The sequence below is a fragment of the Anas platyrhynchos genome, chromosome 7 (genome assembly GCF_047663525.1).
Source record: "Anas platyrhynchos isolate ZD024472 breed Pekin duck chromosome 7, IASCAAS_PekinDuck_T2T, whole genome shotgun sequence".
In the NCBI taxonomy this organism is placed as follows: domain Eukaryota; kingdom Metazoa; phylum Chordata; class Aves; order Anseriformes; family Anatidae; genus Anas; species Anas platyrhynchos.
In genome coordinates, this window is record NC_092593.1 from 11319406 (window position 1) to 11340281 (window position 20876).

General features: G+C 41.9%; 1 protein-coding gene across 1 annotated transcript; it reads right to left on the reverse strand.

Moving 5' to 3' along the window:
• Positions 1-236: 236 nt before the first annotated feature.
• Positions 237-2797, reverse strand: CXCR4 (C-X-C motif chemokine receptor 4). The gene is made up of 2 exons (XM_027461870.3): positions 2651-2797; positions 237-1843 (listed from the first exon to the last, which is right to left on the reverse strand). Exons 1-2 carry the CDS (start codon positions 2687-2689, stop codon positions 782-784), a joined length of 1101 nt encoding a protein of 366 aa, XP_027317671.1. The 5' UTR covers positions 2690-2797; the 3' UTR covers positions 237-781.
• Positions 2798-20876: the final 18079 nt, after the last annotated feature.

Here is a 20876-nt window from a genome sequence, read left to right on the forward strand (position 1 = left end):
TAGTTTAAGTCATTCTAAAGATGTTAACCGGGAGTAAATGCATTCTGGTTAAGAAAAACAAAACCCAACAACCGATCTCGAACTCACAGGTGTCAACTGAACAATCAGTATACTGAAACTCGTTTTCCCCCTATTCATCTAAGAGCCATGCAGTTTTCAAAATTATTGTGCAGTGAGTATTGTACTTAAAAGCATTGAGAAGCACATTTAACCTGAAATAAAAATACCACTCAAAATAACTTTTTGTCATATACTTTTATTTACCTCGAACAGAAAAGTTTGCAAACCATCAACTACTGAGAGAATGGGGAAAAAAAACCTAGCATGTAACAGAGGCGGCTTTGGTTATAAGTGCCATTTCTACAGCAGAGTTAAGCTATTGTAAACCAAACATCTCGTAGTAAGGTAAAAATCTCCAGCAAAAAGTTTTCCTTTTTTAAGAATTTAACAGCAACACTGAAAACATTTACATATAAACAACAGAGAAATATTTTCTAAACTTTTAACAGCCACTTGCTACAATCCAGAAGTGTTTAGTTCACATATCTATACAAACAAACAAGCACTAAAACTTTTGTGAACTAGCCACTTGTCCACAGGACCTGCCTAGACAGTTTATCATCAATACGAAAGTTTTATATAAATAAGTCAATTAAACTCCACAGAGACTAAAAGAAACAATAAAAAAATCCAACTGTAAATAAATCTGTACATTAAGGTCAGTCTCATTCTTGAGCAACTTTTAAAGTGTCTCTTTATAAAATGATGGCAAGGGGCAGTGTTAGCTGGAATGGAAACTCGATGACTCTGACTCTGTAGAAACAGAAGAATGTCCCCCACGTTTGCTTTTTGAAAGAATCTTGAGGCTTGATCCTCTGCTAACTGATGTCAAGGCGTTTTGTGCTGATGTCTTGAATTTGGCACCCAGGAAGGCATAGAGAATCGGATTCAGGCAGCAATGGAAGAATGCTAGGGCTTCTGTAATGGAGATCCATTTATGCACGATCGTCTCCAAGCTGCAGCGATGTCTGATGACTCCAAGCAAGATGAATGTATCTATGCTGATGCCAATGTAATACGGCAGCCAGCAGGCAAAGAAGGCGAGGATGAGGATGACTGTTGTCTTCAAGGCTTTGCGCTTCTGGTGGCCTTTTGAATGTGACAGCTTGGATATTATAATACAGTAGCATGTCAGGATTATCAGACCAGGCAAGACAAGTCCTACCAAGATATGCTGAAATCTGAACGAAATCAGCCAGTTCTCATGAGGGTATATGCGATCACACAGATACTTTCCTTCTACTTCACTAGTACTGGCAAAAATTATATCAGGCACTGTCAGAAGCACGGCGGGTAGCCACACGCCTACATACACCACCTTCTCAGCCAACAGCTTTCGTGGGCGCTGGCTGTTGGTGGCATGGACTATTGCCAGGTAACGATCTAAACTTATGAAGGCCAGAATCAAGACACTGCTATAGAGGTTGACTGTGTAAATGACGTGAACTGCCTTACAGAGCACATTCCCAAAGTACCAGCTTATCGCCGCATCCACAGACCAGAACGGCAAGGTGATGACGAAAAGGAGGTCAGCCACAGAGAGGTGCAGCCTGTATTTATCAGTCATGCTCCTCTGCTTCTTCTGGTAGCCCATAACAACAATAACCAATCCATTCCCGATTATTCCCGTTAGGAAGATGATGGAGTAGATAGTCGGCAAGAAGATCCGGTTGAAATCAGCGTTTTCATGCTGGAAGCAGGGCTCTCCGTAGTCTCCGTAGTCACCTGAGCCGATCTCATCCGTGCCATTATCAGAAAATTCGATGATCAGCCCAGAGGACAGCTGAAAAAAAAAAAAGAATTAAAATTAGACATTAGCACTTTAGAAAGGTTCAGTCTATGCAACGTGCTATATGATGTGTTAGGACACTCAGCAGTGTCCATCACCACAAAGCGGCAAACTTTTTGAAGACCAAAATACCTGATGTATATAGATGCATAAAGCATTCAGCAAATAGGAGCTAGCTAAGAAGAACTTGCTTTGTCCTCCTCTGAGCAGTTAAGCCCTTGTAACCGAGGACGGGATGGAAGGGCAAGGGCTCGCTAAGGGCTCCCCGTGAGCCTGCCTCCCCTCGGGACACCTCGGCGCTACCTCCACGCCGAGCGCACACGGGAGCCGCAGCGCGGTGGCACCGGGACGGGCCCTCGGAGCGCCGCGGAGGGGCCGGGGCCGGGTACCCGTGCGGCGGAGCCAGCCGAGGGGCTCCCCCTGGGCGCCGTGCCTGAGGCGAGCGGTGGAAAAAGGAAGCGAAATTCTGGCGAGGGCACGAAAAGCGCGCCCGGAAACCACCAACGGTCCGGGCACGGCGCTGAGGGGCGGCGGGGCGCTGGGGCGGCCACCTGGCCCCTCGCAGCCCCGTCGGGGGGCGGCAGGCGGCGAAGCCCGGGGGCACCCAGCGCTACGGGGGCAGCACCCGCAGCCGGAGCCCCAAAGGGAAGATGCCGGGACCCTCACGGAGCCCCAGGGCAGCGCGGACAGAGGCGCCAACCCTCCCCTGCTTCGCGTCGCCCCCCTTGGGCTCACAGAGCACAGAGCGGAGCCAGAGCACACCCTCAGCCCCTCCGTGCGCTGCTGCCCCCCGGCACTTACATCCAGGCTGTCGAGGCTGGCGTCCATGCTCCGAGCCATGCTGAGCTCTCTTCTAGCAGCCGCCCCGGCGGGACGCGGCCCTTTATCAGTTCCCTACCGCCCCCCCCCGCCCCGGGGGCAGCCCCCGCCTGGCTCCTCCCCGACGGGTGGCACCGGGGCCCGGCCTCGGGCCGCCCTTTGTCCGCCTGGGGGCGGCTGGCGGGGCGCTCAGCCCTCCGGGGGGGGCTGTCCGCATCGGGGAGAGTCCCCCCTCAGGGGTCCCGGGCAGCCGGGGTCCCCCCGCAGCCCCTCGCAGCCCGGGGTTGGGGTCGGGAGGCAGGGCAGGAGCTGCAGGTGCCCGGCATCTCGGGGCTTGGGGGCAGCGGGGCACCGCGGGCGGTGCGAGTGCTGAGGAGACAATGGGGTGAAGTGGAACAATAGGAAACGGGACGAGAATAAAACGAGCCGCCAACTTCAGCGAACATCAGGGATTTTCTAAAAATAGTGAAAACCCGTTTCTTTATTTTTATTTATTTGCCCGCTAATATCAGGAACTGCTCATCTCCAGCCTCGAGGCGAGGAAATTACCTTTTTAAAGGTGAGGGCTGAGCATCCTCGGTTCTGACCTGTTTCTGGTACTTGGATAGTCTAAAACAAAAGAGAAAAAAAAACTAAAACTGTGGATACAGGATAAAAATAGCAGTCATAAAATAGGTTTGCAAGGAAAAACTAAGCCAAATAAAAATAAAAGAGAATCATGAATTCCCTTTACAGGTATCCCTAGGGACTCAGTGCTGTTGATACTCATGCAGGTAGACTAATTTGCAGAAATGTTTTCACTAGTTTTGATGAGAGTAGTTTTCTTTCTTTTTCCCATGATTTCACAACTCACAGCATGGTGAGTAATTACACTGGGAATGATTGATTCAGCTATATGGATTTAGTCTTTACAGTTGGAATTTGGGAAGAAGAGAAGAAGAGGGGAGAAGGGCATTCTGTATGTAATAACAATGTGCTCAGATTACACTGGCAGTCTCAAGGGATGAATAAAGTGAAAGTCTGTCAAAAACTTTATTCTTAAATCCTCCTCTTGCCAGTTTGCTTGGCCTGAGTTAGCTACCAGTTTTAGATATAAAGATTATTTGCAGGTATTTGACAAGAGCTACTCTCCGACTATTCCCCTAATAACTCTAGAACTTCTTATGCACTCTCATGTTTATGACTAGTATAGAAAGATCGAATCACAGGATGGTGTGGGTTGGAAGGGGCCTTGAGGAGGTTGATCCAGAACAACCTCCCTGCCATGGGCAGCGACACCTCCCACCAGCCCAGGTTGCCCAAAGCCCCATTCAGCCTGGCCTGAAATGCTTCCAGCGATGGGGCAGCCACAGCTTCTCTGGGCAGCCTGTGCCAGTGCCTCACTACCTAATATCTAATCTAAATCTACCTTTTCTAGTCTAAATCCATTACTCCTTGTCCTATCACTATACTCATTGATGAAAGAGTTCCTCTCCTGCATGCTTGTGGGCCCCCTTTAGGTACTGTCAGGCTGCTGCTTATATTTCCTTTTGTTAAAAATATGGTATGTAAGGTATGAACCTTAATGTCATTATGTACTTTAACTGGATCATAATTTTATAGACATTCAGATTTTGTTAGAAGCTCTGGAATATCACATGTAAGTTGCTCTAAAGGCAGACTTTAATTGATTACAACTCCAGAATTAACAGTCTTCAGAAAACTCAATATCTACTTTGAGTTTATGTCTGGAAAAATGTAAGAGAGGCACCATACCAGAACTCTGTAGAAATAAAAACTCTTCTACTGAATCCCGATTTTAAGATACTAGACCTAGCCTTAGTTTGCGATATTTCTACCCTTCTGAACTCCTTTGAGAAAAAAAAAAAAGTATGACAAAATTATAAATATTGCCATTTTCTCTTTATTTTCTGTAGAACCTATGATGCATTCACTACTTTGTACAAATGGGAAAATACATGCCCTGAGTAATCTGCCATTCGATGACCAGGCAGAGAAATGGGCAATAAAATGAGATGAGGGATTTTCATATAGGGATGAGTGGGATCACTTCTGTATAATCATCTTTTACTTTTTCTTGTATGGAGGATACCCAGCTGGCGGCACCAGGAATTGCTGTGCAGTTTGCAGCAAGGGTGTGCTTTTTGAAAGGCTCTCCAGCCTACTGAACTTGCAAACATGTGAACCAGCTTTTCAGACATAGTTGTGTTGAATAGGTACTAAAAAATGGATTGGGACATGGAAGAATATATCCTACCTTGCCAGAAGTTCCTGTGGTGGCTGATGCATTTTTATGGAGAATGTATTCTCATCTGGGAGGGGCACAGAAGATTCAGCACCGCTCCTTCTCTGGGTATGCAGTGCAGGGCATTAAAATATAACCGTAATGCAGATGGTTTGTGTTCAGTGGTAGAGGATGAAAAAAAAAAAATGGTACACGAACTCTAGAGCGATTTGACAAGTCTGAGGACTGGTTGGCTGTTTATTGGGGTGCATGGCATGGATTGCATTAACGCGTGAGGTATCCATATGCACAGTACTGAAGGTGTAGTTACAGTGCAAGTAGCCAAGTGTTATCATCGCACCTTGGTTTTGCCATGCAGGTAGGCCCATAACAGAAAAGGATATTACCTGGAGATTGATTTAATTAATTAACAGGATAGCAGGCAGTGACCCAGACAGTTATTTGTGTTCACAGATAACATAAGAAATTCGGAAGTGGTGAATAATCTAGTTCCATGGATTGGCTCTGAAGCGTAGCAGTGCTGAATGGTGGTAAATTCGGGGATTGATACCCTATCTGACGAGACGTCACTGAAACGTGTTGGGATGAAGGTCCTCTGAAGCTAGCAGTCACACTGCTAGTTTGTTATCTACAACCCCTTTTGTTTCTCCTATCAGAAAATCCATGTGAAAACTTCCTTTGTTGCTTGGAGGACCATCGAGGGCAAGTTAATGATTCCCAAAGTGATAAAAGAAGGGGGCCGTTTCTGCAGAGCATGTAATTCAGAGAGTTAGCTACAAATCTTCTTAAGACGCAGTTAGCAAATAGCAATTTTCAAGCTTGTTTTGCATTACATGTTTTTCTGGTCCATGAATTACTGTGAAAATCAGACACTTCCTAACCCATGTAATATGCATTTTGTTTCTGAAAGTGTGCCCCCTGAGATGCAAAATTTTACATGTTCTTACACTATTAAGCTAACAAAACAATTCCCCAAGTTGTGAATCATTAACCTATTTTTTGTCTTCTAAAAAGAAACATAAAGTGCTGCTCGTGCATGAGCAAAAAAATTTGTAAGAAGTCTTTCCAGAGGGAAAAGTACCCTTTAGATCCAGTATCCATAGAAGCCGAAAAATAAATGGCATTTTGTTTGACTATGTTAAATGACTTACTTGATTTGAAGTCTTCACAAGTGTCTTTAGCAAAACAAACTTGCAGCTAATAAAAGGTTGATGACAACATTGTCTTTTGGTGACAGCTAACACAAAGGAGATAGGATCCCTGATTTATGTAAAACCGAAATGCCACCATAGTGTAATAATTACAGTGATATATTAATAAGCTGTTCTTTACTTTTGAGGATTAATGGAGCTATCCTTTCAAGATACATAAATGACTGTGTCTTAAAAATACAAGCTCAGCAGCACGGCTGAAATTACTGCAGTATGTAGTAGGGAGTGAATAACTTTCAATCATTCCCTGTTTTTCCCTGTACATGTCAACCCCTGTACTGCAGGGCTTCTCAAAGCGAGGGGAAGTATCTTTTGAAAGAATAACAGAAAATGTGCTCAGGATTCGAGAGACATCAGCCTTGAGTAGTGGGCTGTTCTAATCTAAAACTACTCCAGGGAACTGATATTTTGGACTCGCTGGCCACTAGATGAAAAGTGCTTTCCTTACAAACCTCAGATGTTTATTGCCATACACCAGATTGACTTCTTGACAAATGGGTCTTCAAGTGGCCTGAAGTTGTATACATACAGAGGAAAGGGATATCTACTGCTCCTTCCATCTGATCCTTCTGCTGGAGTGGGAAAGGGATCAATCTTCCTCCCGTTAGAACGGCTGCAGACGGTTTGTCGGGGTTGGGTTTCAGCTAATGGCTCGTGCTTCTCCGAGCTCCCGTCTCCGTTTCTCCTCGCCCTGCCAGGGCTGTGGAGCAGCAAAGCCCTCCGACTGCTCCCCTGCTCCTGGAGGGAGGACGTCAGCCCGGCCATTCATTTCAAAGCACAAAATTAGAACCAGGACATATTCGATTGGTAGCACGTTACACTGTACATGGGAAGAAACCTTGTGCGGCAGGAATGATGCTTGAATATTGGAACGAAATTAAACGAAAAGCCTTACGTCAGGAAAAGGTGACGGAAGTGTTATGTACACTGGCATAAAAGACAGATTTCTTTATGGTTCCTTGCTTTTAACAAGGAGCATTTATTTTGTTGCTTTCAAGTATAGCCACGAGGCCAAGATGTCTAAAGTCAGCACAGAAAACTCGCAGCAGAAGTGAAAAAAAAGTGCTGTCCTCTAAAAGGAACCATAGTCACCCCTCTGTTTTAATCCCACCTCCATCACCGGCCTGCGGCAAATCACTTAACCCTTCTGACTGTGCTCACCCAACTGTAAAATGGGGATAACAATACCTACTTACCTACCTCAGAGGAGAGTTGCAGGGATTAATTGGTGATGTTTGCGAGGCACTTTGAAGACAGAAAGTGCTTATTTTAGAGCCTGTCAAAATTATTGGTGACACTGATCAGCTAAAATTCAAAGGGGACCAAACCCATTAAAGTTCTGATCTTCTTCCTCCATTTGGCGGTGTTTATGGGTTAGCAAATCTCACTGCATGGGGATAGTTTATTGTTTGTTTGGAAGCAGAGAAGACTAAAAAGATGCTTTGAACAACTTTGTTAATCCTTTTTACAAACATGTCTTCGTTTGCATCTCACTGAAGCTGAAGGTTTTATGTTTGATGACGCTGGAGCAGAGCACGTCTGGAGTCATGGTAAAGTGATTTTTTTTCCAGAATTGTGCTCAGATCAGAATTATGAAAACAAAGTAACTATCCTAAGTCACTTCTTTACTATAACCAGCTAAGATTTGGGCTTTGCCAGCATTCAGATACATTTCTGTTTAGCTATGAGATGGGTTTCTTGTGATGTTATTTTATGCTGGAAAATTCCATTAGAGACTTGCTTGCAGTTGTTTGGGTTATTAAGGACAGTGCTTGTTTCTGTGGACCCGTGCTAAGAGCATGCTAAATTCCTGTCTTAAAAACACATATGCTTAGAAAATAATATGTGTAATATATAATTAATCTAGTTAGATTTTCATGGATACGGGTATGCACTATTGTAATTTTGGGATTTCTTTGTACCCAGTTTTTCAGGTACAGTTTTATCTAGGCCTGTGCAGTGCCACTCCTACCAGCACATGGCTACTTGGGGAATAATAGAGAGTACGGCCATGAGCAGCTGTATCTAGCTTAGCATCCAACCTGACTTTGTGACTCAAAGTAGGTCCACCAGACCATGTACCTCTGCTACCAGCAGTGCCCAGAGGTACCTGGATCAAAATACATCCGCTCATGTTTGCATACATTCAAACTGTTTGCTGGATGCAATGGGAACAGTGTTTTGACATTGTTTTTCCATCCCAACAGTTTTGGATCAATCTTTTGTTGAAATGGTGTCTCTGGACCCACGTGCTTAGGTTATAGTGATGTATGCTACTATGTACCATGTTTTCTTTATCATTTTCAAACACTTATTTTAATTGCTTCTTTGGAAGTGGAAGTGGCTACTGATTTTTCACATGTTCTGAGCTTCTGAGTTTTCTGAAATAGTTGATTTAGCTCATTTGCCCAGTTGTTTTGTGTCTGGAAAGTGGCACTGAAAGCAGAATTAGGAGCAACAACCCTTCCTGTTTAGCTCAGTTTTGCAGGCTGAAGCACACAAATGAAATGGTTTTATTGCAACAGCTTTGAAGGAAAGTCTGTGCATATGGGTGCTGAGCCTCAGCTTGGATTCTTGGTTTTGAATCTGTGTGCCAGGGATTGCTCCTGTCTGTGCTTCCTCTCAAAGCTGGCGACCAAATCTGCTGTTCAGCAGGGAGGTCAGCCAAATCCAGCGATGTGCATTTTCAGTGTTCTTTCTTTTGGGTCTGTTTTTCCACTTAGTGCCCTGAAAATTCACTCCAGAATCCCAAACATTTCTGTTCTGCTGAAGCCAGGATTGCCGTATGCCATGACTGGAAAGCCTTTGAGGCGCTGCCTTTTTTTTAGCAGGAGATGCAGGAGTAAGCCTGGGCTTACATTTCTGAGTCAGTGTTTCCTCCTTTGGTAGTAAAATCAATCCCATTTATTCAGCGACTGTCTGTCAATTTGATGTCTGTTGAAAACATGGCTCAACATTCCTAAAACAACCAAAGAATCTCCACTAAATGTTGCCAGATTTTCAGTGCTGCAGAGTCAAGGCCCTCTGTGTACAGTCCTTGCTTACATACATGAGTAAGTACAGCCTGCTGTGTTTATTGTCAAATATAAGGATATTGACAGCTGCTGGAGTCTTTCTGGCAGCTGCGTTCCTTTCTCTGATCATTAACTGTCAGCGAAGTGAGCGTGATGCTGCACCTGTATTATATAGAACTGACTGGGTTTGATTGGTGATATTTACTCTTTGCAGAAAGCAACATTTCTATAAATGTAGTGGCACTCCTGGAGTTTTCTGACTCTGATGAAAATGCTCTCTCGAACATCTGATAGGTAAGATTTGGGGCCTAATCTTTATAAATAACCACCGAGGTCACACAGTATGATTTCATCTCTGTCATTAGGTGGCCAGCCTCTGTAAAAGCAGGAGATCTGCTTGACTGGGATGTTGAACCTCTGTTTTTGATTTACTGGGGAGGTAAATCCAATTTTCAGGATATCTCTTACTGCATCGAGAGCGTTCCAGCCCCCTGATATGAAGAGCTAATCTCTTACCATTGGACTTGCTAAACTTTCAGCTTGCTGGCTCAAATTCATTTTGTAATGAGGCAAAAGGCAGCTTTGCCTGGGCAAACCCGATGCTGAACCAGGCATCATTCCATGTAATTTCACATGATGGACAGAATGAAGCCTTTACAAACACCAGGGCATGTGCTCTGACTGACCTGACAATAGCATGCTAGTGCCTGATCCAGATCAGATCTATACAGGTGGGTGATTCAGCTACAGTCTGTCAGTAGTAGCTGTTGAGCCATCACCTCTAGAAGTGAAGATGAGGCAGAATCCTTAAGGAGCATGCAAAAGAGAACACGAGCATCCTAGAAAATATAGGGCATTAGAAATTCCTTCCCATCTTTTCTTCTTTTTTACAAGAAAGAGAACTGCATTTGGCTTGTACATATGTCTTAATGTGAAGTATCTGCGTTCCTCCCTGTGAGGGTGAGGGGAACTTACTGCTGGAGCTTTGGGCAGCTCGTTTTTCACTGCCTCATCAGATTATTGCAGACACAGAAGAAGCATTTAGAAAATCAGTTGTTATGAATATTTGTTCATGTCTGCATGTTTGTTCATGCTTCGGTATATCTGGTTATGCATAAGTGCATCAGCATAGATTTAAAAAGAAATCTCCCCCAAACACACACATAAACAGAAAACAGGTGAGTAAGTGTCAGTGAAGAAGTAAGAAAAAAATGCCATTCAGGCAGAGTTTGGACAGGGTTTAGCTGCATCGCTGCCTCCCAAGGCATAACTGAACAGAGTTACAGGGAGCACAGAAGCTTCAATGCTCAGCAGAGACGGGTCCAATTTAGCTTAATTTGCACTTCCAACTTTTCCCATTAAAAGTTGTACCCTGCAGTTATTCTCCTTCATTCATGAGCTCAGTACAGCTGAGAATGTGCAGAAAGCCTGGTTTTGAAATGGTCACTTTATAAATGAACTTATTATTCCAGGAATTTGCCATTATCTCAATAGAAGGTTCTAGATTTCTGAGGTTATTTTTCAGCACTGGGTGAATATTGTGAAAAACATACAAGAGGGGAATTCTAAAAATATTTGTAGGTTACAGTCTGTGTTCAGGACGGTCTGTACTAAGTGCTATTTTATCTTTTTGTTGAAGCTATAAAAACAGGAAGAAGCCTTGCTACTTTTGAGGACCCTGATAAATGTCTCTACCTGTCTTCTTCTAGAAAGATCTCTTCAGGTGCCAAGCAAGGGTCACTGTAACCATGGATACTTATACTCCTCTTTCCCCTTGGGTTTCTGTGAAAAACTTGGTATGATGCCCAGTTTAAACCACACTTTGTGTTAGGTAATCATAGGCTCAGTCTGTTCTTGGTATTGTGGTTTTAAGTTTTCAACGGTTGCTCTGTGGTTTGAAAGCTGTGTTTTTTATTCCCCCTTCTTTTCTAAGCAAAGAAGATGTTAAAGCAAAGCTACTTGATAACAATTATTCCACCAAAATAAAGTCTTTTTGGGAAGGATTGATTGTCGTGTGGTTTAAAACTGAAACCAAACCAAGAAACCACTTTACTGGAGCACGATGTTCAATGCAAAATCTGCAGCATTTTACTGGGTTTGGAAAGAGGCTTTTCAATTCCTGGCATCTGTCAAAATGCACTTAGGAATTCAAAAAGATGATCTGTTTTTAACCTGTACGATAAAAGTCAGTCGTAGAAAGATTTGTTAATGTATTTTACTGAAAAGTGGAATACTTATTTTCCACAAAGCAGTCTGCCAATCCTCCTCTGCTGCTTGGATATAGGTTTACAAAGGATCTAAGTCTGGTTGAAGGAGCAGTGCCATACAGAGGGGAGAAACTAATTATAGATTCTTTTCACCTTTCAACAACCTCAGGGGTGTTGAATAAGGGGACAAAGGCAAGGGTATCTAATGTGAATGAGTATATAGAAGTGGAAACTGCCCTACTGGATGTGGAAAAAAGCTCAAGAAGTGCCACGTGATCAGATCAGAAGAACCTTATCAGCTCCATCAGATTCTAAAATAACCATGTTAGATGAGAGGTCTTGAAACGGTTTTGACAAATCTGTCAAAACCAAAACAAAGTCATGTGACATTTGAATAGCAAACACGAGACCGACATTGAAAAAGAACAGCACGGGCTAGTATCACTCGGGTTGTCTTATTAGCATGCAGAGCTTTAGAACAAGCTGTGGTGGGAAGAATATTTATAGGTGTGGAAGTAAATAGAAAACAAAGCAAGAAGGCTATAGAGTTTATAAAGGTATATTGTAGTAGGACTACTTAATAGCTTACTTTGGTAACTCATTTTCTAGGCAAAGGAAATAGAGGAAGGTTCCACTTGTCTGAACTTTAGTAAAGCATTTCGTATGATGCTATTTGAGTGTTTACTACCTTAGTTTGTTAAGCTAGAGTATGTGGGAATTAGTACAATATATCTAATAAGGAAGTTTCTAAATGGGAAATTACAATGGTGACACTTAGAAGGAAACAGTAAAGTGCAGGAAGGTAATCACTAGAGCTCTTAAAGGTTTGATATTAGACGCAGTTATACTTACTATTTTCCATTAACTTTGGGACAAGAAGTAGTAAGCTGCTGAAATTCACTAGCAGTAGAAAATTAGGTGTCACTGTTAAAAACTGGGATAACCTCTGGCATGGCAGAAGGGAGGAAAACATAAATATATCAGCCAGTGGCAGGCTAAGTCTGAACCACCAACTCTGTATAGCTGAGAAAAAGATGTCCTTGATTATTGAATGTAGCAAATAGGGTGTAGTGAAAGAGAGAAAGACATAGTATCACTGCCATACAGTGAACTGGAAAGGTGTCTTCTGAAATACTTTTTACAATTCTGAACAAGAAAAATGAAGTCAAATGGAATGGAACCAGGGAAGGACTATTGTCATAAAGTGTGGAATGGAGAACTTCTGTTGTGAGAAGAGACAGAGAGCTTTTCTTCCTTTGTTCACAAAATGAAGGTAGAAGGGGCCAACGAAGCACGATGGTAAGATCCTGAAAAGGAAAAGAAATACTTGAACCAGTATTAGCACACAAATAACTGGATGTAATATCATGATGAACACATTATGTAAAAAGATGAAAACGTTTTGAACTATCAGAGGAACAAGCTTTAGAAACAGTTTCTTAAGAAAAGAAAATTTTAAGATGGAGCAAAGTAGTTCACTGCTTTGACAAATTTACTGGGACTTATTGAGCCAAGTTCAGTCTTGTTATCCTAGGTTTTTTGAAATTTTGTTCCTTTGAGAGCTGCTCTGTCTGTGAATGATAAAATATCACATAACCGATGACCAAAGAATATCAGCATTTGTATAACTTCTATACTACACATTTTGTTTAATTCAAAAGACTTCACACCCCTATTTTTTTAGGATTTAGTTGCTAATAGGGTAGCAAAATCAATTTTATGGGAGATGGAGATAACTGTTGAGAAAGTACCCTTCTGGTGCCTAAAGGCAAAGTTGTATTGAGTAGTTCCTAAAATCCTGATTTTGCTCTAAGAGAGAAGCAATTTTCAGCCACAAATGTCAGATTCTCATGTATAAGCCATGAATCCATGCCAGAGTTGGTGAGCAGGTCTCCACTGACCAACACAGCAACTGTACTGCTTGTATCCGATGTTAGTGCCTGTGACTTGAAAACAGAGATTTTAGCGTAGCACATAAAATCGGTCTTGTTTATCACAAAATCAATCACAATAATTAATTCAGCAGTGCCTGACTGGCTGTGGAAGAGCCATTATTCTAGAGAAGCTTAAAGAAGAGCCAGTCATAAACAAACTGTTAGTCTTTGAATAATTCTAAGAACAAACGATTCAAGTGTTACGAACAAAGAGACAGAAGGGCCTTTTCATCATCTGTCTGTCTTATTGCCAGTGGAAGGTGGTTTCCTATAAGACAGGTAGCAATCAAAGGCAAGAAAGGGCAAGTAAGAGCAATCTGTAAACATACAGAGCCAGAATCTAGGGGTTAGGAGCAGGTCAGTGCCTGACATGGTAAACGCAAAGTTTAATTGTATTCTTTGACTTCGATTTTCAAATTAGTGCCCCAAAGAAGGAGAGGCTGCAGTCTCAACAGGAGATAAAGTGAGTGTTGCTTGGCATTAAGTTAGATATTAGTGACTATGACCACAACCACAAATCCACTGGACAGTTGGCTTTGTTAATTTTTGGACTGGTAGCTTGGAGGTTACCAGAATATGTTTTTTATTATTTTTATTTTTTATTTTTTATTATGAAATGTTCTGTAGAATTTGAATGTGAGTTTGTGTCTATTCTTATAAATGGGATGTACACAATGAAATAGAAATAATGTGTTAATGAACAGGTTGTCTCTACTCTAGGTAATGTCTAGTTGATTACAAAGCAAAACCTGTGCAACTTACCCTCCCATCAGGGACAGATAGACAAGAAATGACTGAGTGTTTAACTGGCCTCATGCCTATTCTTTGGACTGAAGTCCCTGAAAAAACTTAAGTTCGGAGCAACAAAGATCTGGTGATTTTGCCTGTGATACTTTGTAATCTATGTTACATGGAAACCACTTACCATTAGGGTAAATTCCTTCTCACAGGGAGAAGTTGTTTTATTTCACATGTGAGGAAGGTCCACAGTATAAAACTAAAAAAGGCAATTAACTTAGTGATTATGGATAAAAGGATAAAATGTAAAAATAAAACTGTTTATACAACGCCTGTACATGTAATACCAAAACAAAGGCTTAGGTACAATCATCCTAGAAAAGCTTGTGTAACAGAAGATACACATGAAATAATCACAGAATGTTTTGAAACACAGAATAGTTTGGGTTGGAAGGGACCTTAAAGCCCATCCAGTTCCAACCCCCTGCCCTGGGCAGGAACACCTCCCACCAAGCACAGGCTGCCCAAAACCCCATCCAGCCTGGCCTTGGACACCTCCAGAGATGGGGCAGCCACAGCTTCTCTGGGCAGGCTGTGCCAGGGCCTCACCACCCTCGGAGTAAAGAACTTCTTCCTCATATATAATCCAAATCTACTGTTTTTTTTAGTTTAAAGCCCTTACTCCATGTCCTGTCACTGCACCCCCTGACAAAGAGTCCCTCCCCAGCTTTCCCGTACATCCCTTTTAGGTACTGGAAGGCTGCTGTAAGGTCTGCCTGGGGCTTTCTCTGCCCCAGGATGAACAACCCCAGCTCTCTCAGCTTCTCTTCATAGGAGAGGTGCTCCAGCATCATCTTCGAGGTGCTCCTCTTGGCTCATTCTAATATGTACATGGAAGGATCAACATCGTAATAGAAAGATCAATATCAACTCGTTTATTTACTTGCAAGTGCTAGTAACAGAGGTGTGATGTCTCTAGAAGCCAGTCTAACTCTTGCATGTGGATTTTCATAAAAGTTATGTGGTGAAATATGAAAAGAACATGGGACTGAGCAAAACCTGGCTCCTGGTGTTGTTCTCAAGGTAGAGAACTTGCCTTGAAGTTAATGCTCTTTATTTGTGGGATGAAGGTTGCTTTGGCTGCTTTGGATAAAGTTAGGCTTCGGATAAAGGTAGGGTAAGCAGTGAAGAGAGAGAAAAGTAGCAAAGAAGGAAAGATGAACAATAAGTTCAGAAGAAGCAAACAAATAGGAAGAGACAGAGTTGGGTCACTGGGGGACAAGAACAAGAAAAGATGGTGACATATGGAGCTGATAGACCTTGTAGAAAAACAACCTTATCCTGATGGGTAGGAAGAGGTGAAGATTTCTCAGTAAAGGAGCAGGTCTGTCTGAATTGCTGCAGGCTGAGCAGAATGATAAATGGGAATGCAAAGGGAAATGGGGGCCTCAGGGAAAATTTGTCCTAGCTCAGTAAGGACAAGGATAGTACCAGATTCACAGAGACTTATCTATCATCCAAGGAAAAAAGACAAGGGATGGTATAGGAAATGATGGCCTTCTATAAATTTCCGTGTGAAATAGTTTGGGTACCAAAAGACAAACACAAAATTGTTTTATAATACATTTTGGTGCATTTGTGCTTGTGTGTACTCTAACAAGAAAGGAATGTTGTGATCTGGAAGTGTGAGGCTGGGGAAAACCCGTATTATTCCTAGTGCAAGTAAAGCACAACGAGTAGAAGTCAAACATAGATCCCATTATAATTTCTGACTGTCTGTTAATAGGAAGTCTCTTTATCTGTTTGTCCACATTGTTATTATTAAAATTTCCCTTTTGCTACAATTAGATAGGAGATCTTCTGGATTATTCTTCTGGTTTCTGGCATAAAAACTGAAACATACCCATGCAAGCACATGTGCACACATCCATGCACACATTTTCTGAGCTTGGAACTGTGAAATGATGTGTGAAAGGGCTTTCTTTTTAATAGTGGGCAACTTGTAGCATGTTCCCCACCGTATGACATGACAAAGATCCTCAGAGGACCAAAATAATCACCATAACAGCTCACCAAAACAGCATTTATCTGGTTGGATTACACGAATTCCATACGTGGAGGACATTATTTTTTGTAGAGTTGTACTATAACAGCTCCGAGGGTCCCACCAGTCTTGTTCCTCACCGTGAGGACCTACCTACAGAATAAAAAGAGTTTATTTAGTTCTTTCCCTGCAGTAGTCAACAGGGTGCCATTTAGGTCGAAGTGTAAGATGGGGCCACTTGTCCATTAGGAAGTGGAATGAAACCACTAATTCATTTTATGTAGACTACAAAACAGCTGCCAGACAGTAATAATTTTCAGTCAGTGCTGACCTGGGGTAGATTTAACAAGTGACCTAGAAATGAAAAGCTTGGAAGGCAACTGCAAATCCCCCGAGTTACTTTAAAAGGCATGCTTCTGAAAGATTTAGAAATGTATAATTCAGTAAGGAACAGACAGTGTGTTTTAACTAATATGCTTGTATTTTTCTAGGTTGGATTATTTTTTGCTTGATACCATCATTTGTAATGAATGTAAAATCCTACATCATAAGAATAGTAATGTTTTGTAGCAACTTAGCATGAAGTTAAATTAACTCATGAACAGAAAAGAGATAAGGAATCAAACTCTTAAAGTACATATTTGCATTTATGGAAATGAGTGGAATTGCTAAGTGCATTTGGAAATCAGCAAGATGCTTCTTCAGTTGTCCCTGACAGGGGAGGTACCCGGGGCTGCATAACGAGACAGATGCAGGGCAAAGGCATGGGTAAAAAAGATGGACACTTAGGTTTTCACCAAACATGAATAATGGGGCTAAATTAGAAAATAATGAATGGCCTGGAGAAAACAGAGGAGGAGCTTATTGTCATCTAATTTACAAGACTAAAATAAGGGGACAGTCAATGAACTTAAAATAGTGGTGACCTATTGCTCTTTTGGCTGAGGGAGCCAGGCAGCTGGCGTGCCTGAGTCGCAGCAGCAGAGCAAGGTCACTGCCCAGCCATGCTGTGTGTGTGCACACTCTCGGAAGCTGCATCTGCTGAATTTTCTGCAGGACAAGCGGGTAAACATGAGCCCACTGCCACTGCTAGCTCTCACGCTGCCTGTCGCTGCGTCCGCTTGAGAATTCACAGGGATCTGGATTAATTGTTCTAGTACAGAGCAGCCACTCCTGTCTGCCCTCTTTTCCTTCTTGTCAATATCAGCTGGTTATATTAGATGTCTCTGGTGTGAAAAAGGAGAAAATGAGGGGTTAGTTGGTATCCAAGAGCAGACAGCCCCCTCTGGAAGACTCACCTTGTCTGTAGCGTGCTCGCTACACATGCTCTCCAGGTGAAAATGCTACAAGACTTGAGACTCAGAGAACTGACCTGCTGGGCTGCCTGTGGGCTGCAGCTGATCTCTGATACAAAATATGGGAAGTTCAAATGTAGGAATTGGAAATATTTTTTCCCCATACTGTGAAATTTCAACTGAAATTCTGCTACAAGAATTTTCAGATCATTGAAGCTAAAAATATACAGGGATTTCAGGAAGGAAAAATGCTTTTATCTCCCTTTTAGGGTAAAAAGTGGTGGATGACTATTCATGATTTTTTTTTTTTTTTTTTTTTTTTTTGTAGGGTTAATTTTCTATTTGCTGCTGTTTTTGTACCCTGAACTGATTCATTGTGGAATCGGATCCCATGCAAGGGAAGTGGTGGGATCATATTGCTAGGATCAAGACTGACATCAGTGGGACAAGGCATTACATCTTCTTACCAGTAATGCGAAAATGCATTTTTAGATATCTGTGAAAAATATAGTGTCTGGCATGGAGGAAAGGCAAAACATTTATCAACTGTGTTTTTTTTTTAGTTTTTTCTTTTCTTTTCTTTTTTTAATGCTGGCCACTGTCAAATGAAGGATACTGTGTAATATGTGCTAGGGTCTAACACAGTGGGGAAACACTCATATTTCTAATGACATAGAGCACAACATTGTAATTTACTTGGAGAAGGAACTACACTCTAATCCTTGCTAACACAGAACTTGTCAGCTGGGACTCCATATTAATGGCTCTACCTTTCGTGCCCTGGATGTCTGCAGGCAAGTCATTTAACCACCAGCTTAATGCTTTTTAAAAAAAGATAACATTGTGTGTACTTGAATCCAAGAGAACCTTGAGCATTAGATGATCTCATATGGGTAGGATTTGGAAAGATGCATGATAAATTAATGTTTCTTATTTTTATTTTTTAAAATCTTTGGTTTCGATCTGTTGATAAAGGTGACCTCAGCTTACCTTACATTGACTGTGACCACACAGTGCCCAAGTGCAGAGGAAAAACATTTGGTGTGAGCTGCTTGGCCTTCTCTTGCAGATGCAGAGTTGCCTTACATTACTTCACATTTACTACAGGGCATTACTTTCCAATGGCTGACCATGTACACCTTTTACCTCTACTAAATCAAGGTGATCTGTTGTTGTATTCCATGTCTGTCATGGCACTATCTACTCTACTACAGTTTCTGAAACTGTAATGTGTGCAAAGTATTTTCCTTTTGCTGCCAGCAAGAAATTTCGGGTGGTGTTTTTTTGTGAGGCTGATGGAAACACTGCATTTTGCAGCTTTCTCCATGGATGCTGAGGTTGTTGACCTCTATTGAGAGAGTTTGTGGGATAGCAGCTGAGCCATTTTTGTCTTCTGCACACCTACATTTTGCTCTTGATGTTGACAGTTTCATAGTTTCAGTAGGATAGAGCTGTCATCAAGGGAAGTTGAGATCACACAGCATGAAATGGTCCCTCATTTAAAAGACACTGAAGGAGAGTTTTGGACATGGAGAACAAATAATTTGACCTTACTGAGAGCCCACAGTGAGATGAATGAAGGGGACTGAACATGTAGATTATGATGGTCTTACAGTGGTTTGCTCTGGATTGAAGACAATGTTTCTGTGGCATATTTCACAATCACATATAGCTACAAAACCTTGGGCTCCTCAGATCATTAGTGCAGGAATTTCTATAGTAAATTTCTAATCCACTGGTAAAGAACTCTTCTACTATTGATCAAAGGAATAAAAGGGTTTTACTACCCAGGAATTCATAGATGGGAAAAACCATACCTATTACTTAGGTTTGTATTTTGGTTTTAGTATAGAACTGCTGCAATCCAAATTGAAATGGCTTTACCTGGGTTTAGAAGGAATGTATGCCTGGACTAAGCTAACAAGGTAGGGGGAAATAAGTTTGTAGTTTATGCAGAAAATCCCTTGTTTGCAGTACATGTACAAACTGAATGACCTCGGTATTAATGGTGCCCATCTATAGGTGCCTGCAAAGCGAATTATCTGTCAGTTGGAAAAATTCTGAGGCTTCTCCTCAACAAGAAACATGTGATATTCTCTCAAACATACAAACAAATTCACAAATAATGAGGCCCAATACACAGAATACAGCTTTGCACAGGGAGAATTTGCAACAGGCACAAGCTGACAGAAAAATACAGAAGTGTATCTCAGCCATCCAGGGTTACTGCTATGCATGCATTTAACCACTGATTTTCCAAAACCAGTGAGCACTCAGGGAAAGTACTAAGAAATCTTGACTTCTAATTCACTTGTGAAAATTGTAACTAGTTCTGGTATATTGCTACTAGTTAAGTACAGGGTGACAAAATATTTAAATAGTTCCTTTAAATAAATGTCTTGGATCAAATAAGATCTTTATGTGTTTGTGGTTATATTTAGAATGCTTAATGAGTGCTAGGTGCAGAAGAGATTATATTTAAACAGAGAGTACCTTGAGGAAATTTCGGGGTGTGAATTAATATACTCCGTAAAACTCAATTTTACAGTTTCTGGTAAATTATCTTGCCATGGATAGTAAGGAATTCAGAACTCAATTTAATGAACTCATCCCATAAACTGTGCTAGTGTCTCTTCTCTTAAACCCTGGAAATTAAGGAACATCAAAACAATGAGTTCTGATAATCCTCCCCAGTAAGGCTTAAATTCCTGCAGTGAGCCCTTTGCTGAAGTAGCTGCTGTGTAACAATGAGCCTCATACAAAGGCTCCCCAGGGCAGGAAGATAGGCAGGATGCAGGCTTGAAAGTTTGCTGGCCCAGTCGAGATTTTTTATAGCCTTGGGCTAGGCAGCACCAGTTAATTGGGGGAGCTGTTTAACTGACTCTCCGCTAGACAATGTTTCTCTATCTGTGTTTAACCTCAAGCTCTTGGCTATACCAGCTGGCATCGCTGCAGCGCTTCTAAAACAGTTAGAAAGCTGAAATCAGGGGATCAGTCTTGCAGGTATGAGTATGTCTCAATAGAATGAAAGCAAAGAAGTGATATGGAGCTTTTGTGTAACCTTCCTTTTCCTCTTGCTACAGCTTGATTTCTTTGCAGAGCAATAGCTGCCTACTACTGCCTGCTCAACGCTGCATCTCCACAATAACCCCCCTGTTCCTCCTCCTGTTCCTCCCCCAGTCCCTCATCCTGAAAAATCCCCACCAACTTACATTTCATTCTGAAAGAAGAAACTGCACACATTAGACTCAAACATTTTCCTAGCTTCCAGTAACTAGCAAATACATCAGTATTGTTAAATGGATTTTTATAGAGAACTGGGACCCACCGGCGAGTTGTTTTGTTTATGTGCCTCTTGTCATGTAGTGCATGGCCCTTTTTGTGTTTGTGTCTCTCAGAGGTCTATAAGAACCCCCCAGCATGCGGAATTTATAAGCATCTTTTGTAATGCTGAGTGCTTTATTTGAAAGCTCACACTACTTATGACCAGTGACCATTTTATGATCACTGCAACTTGAAT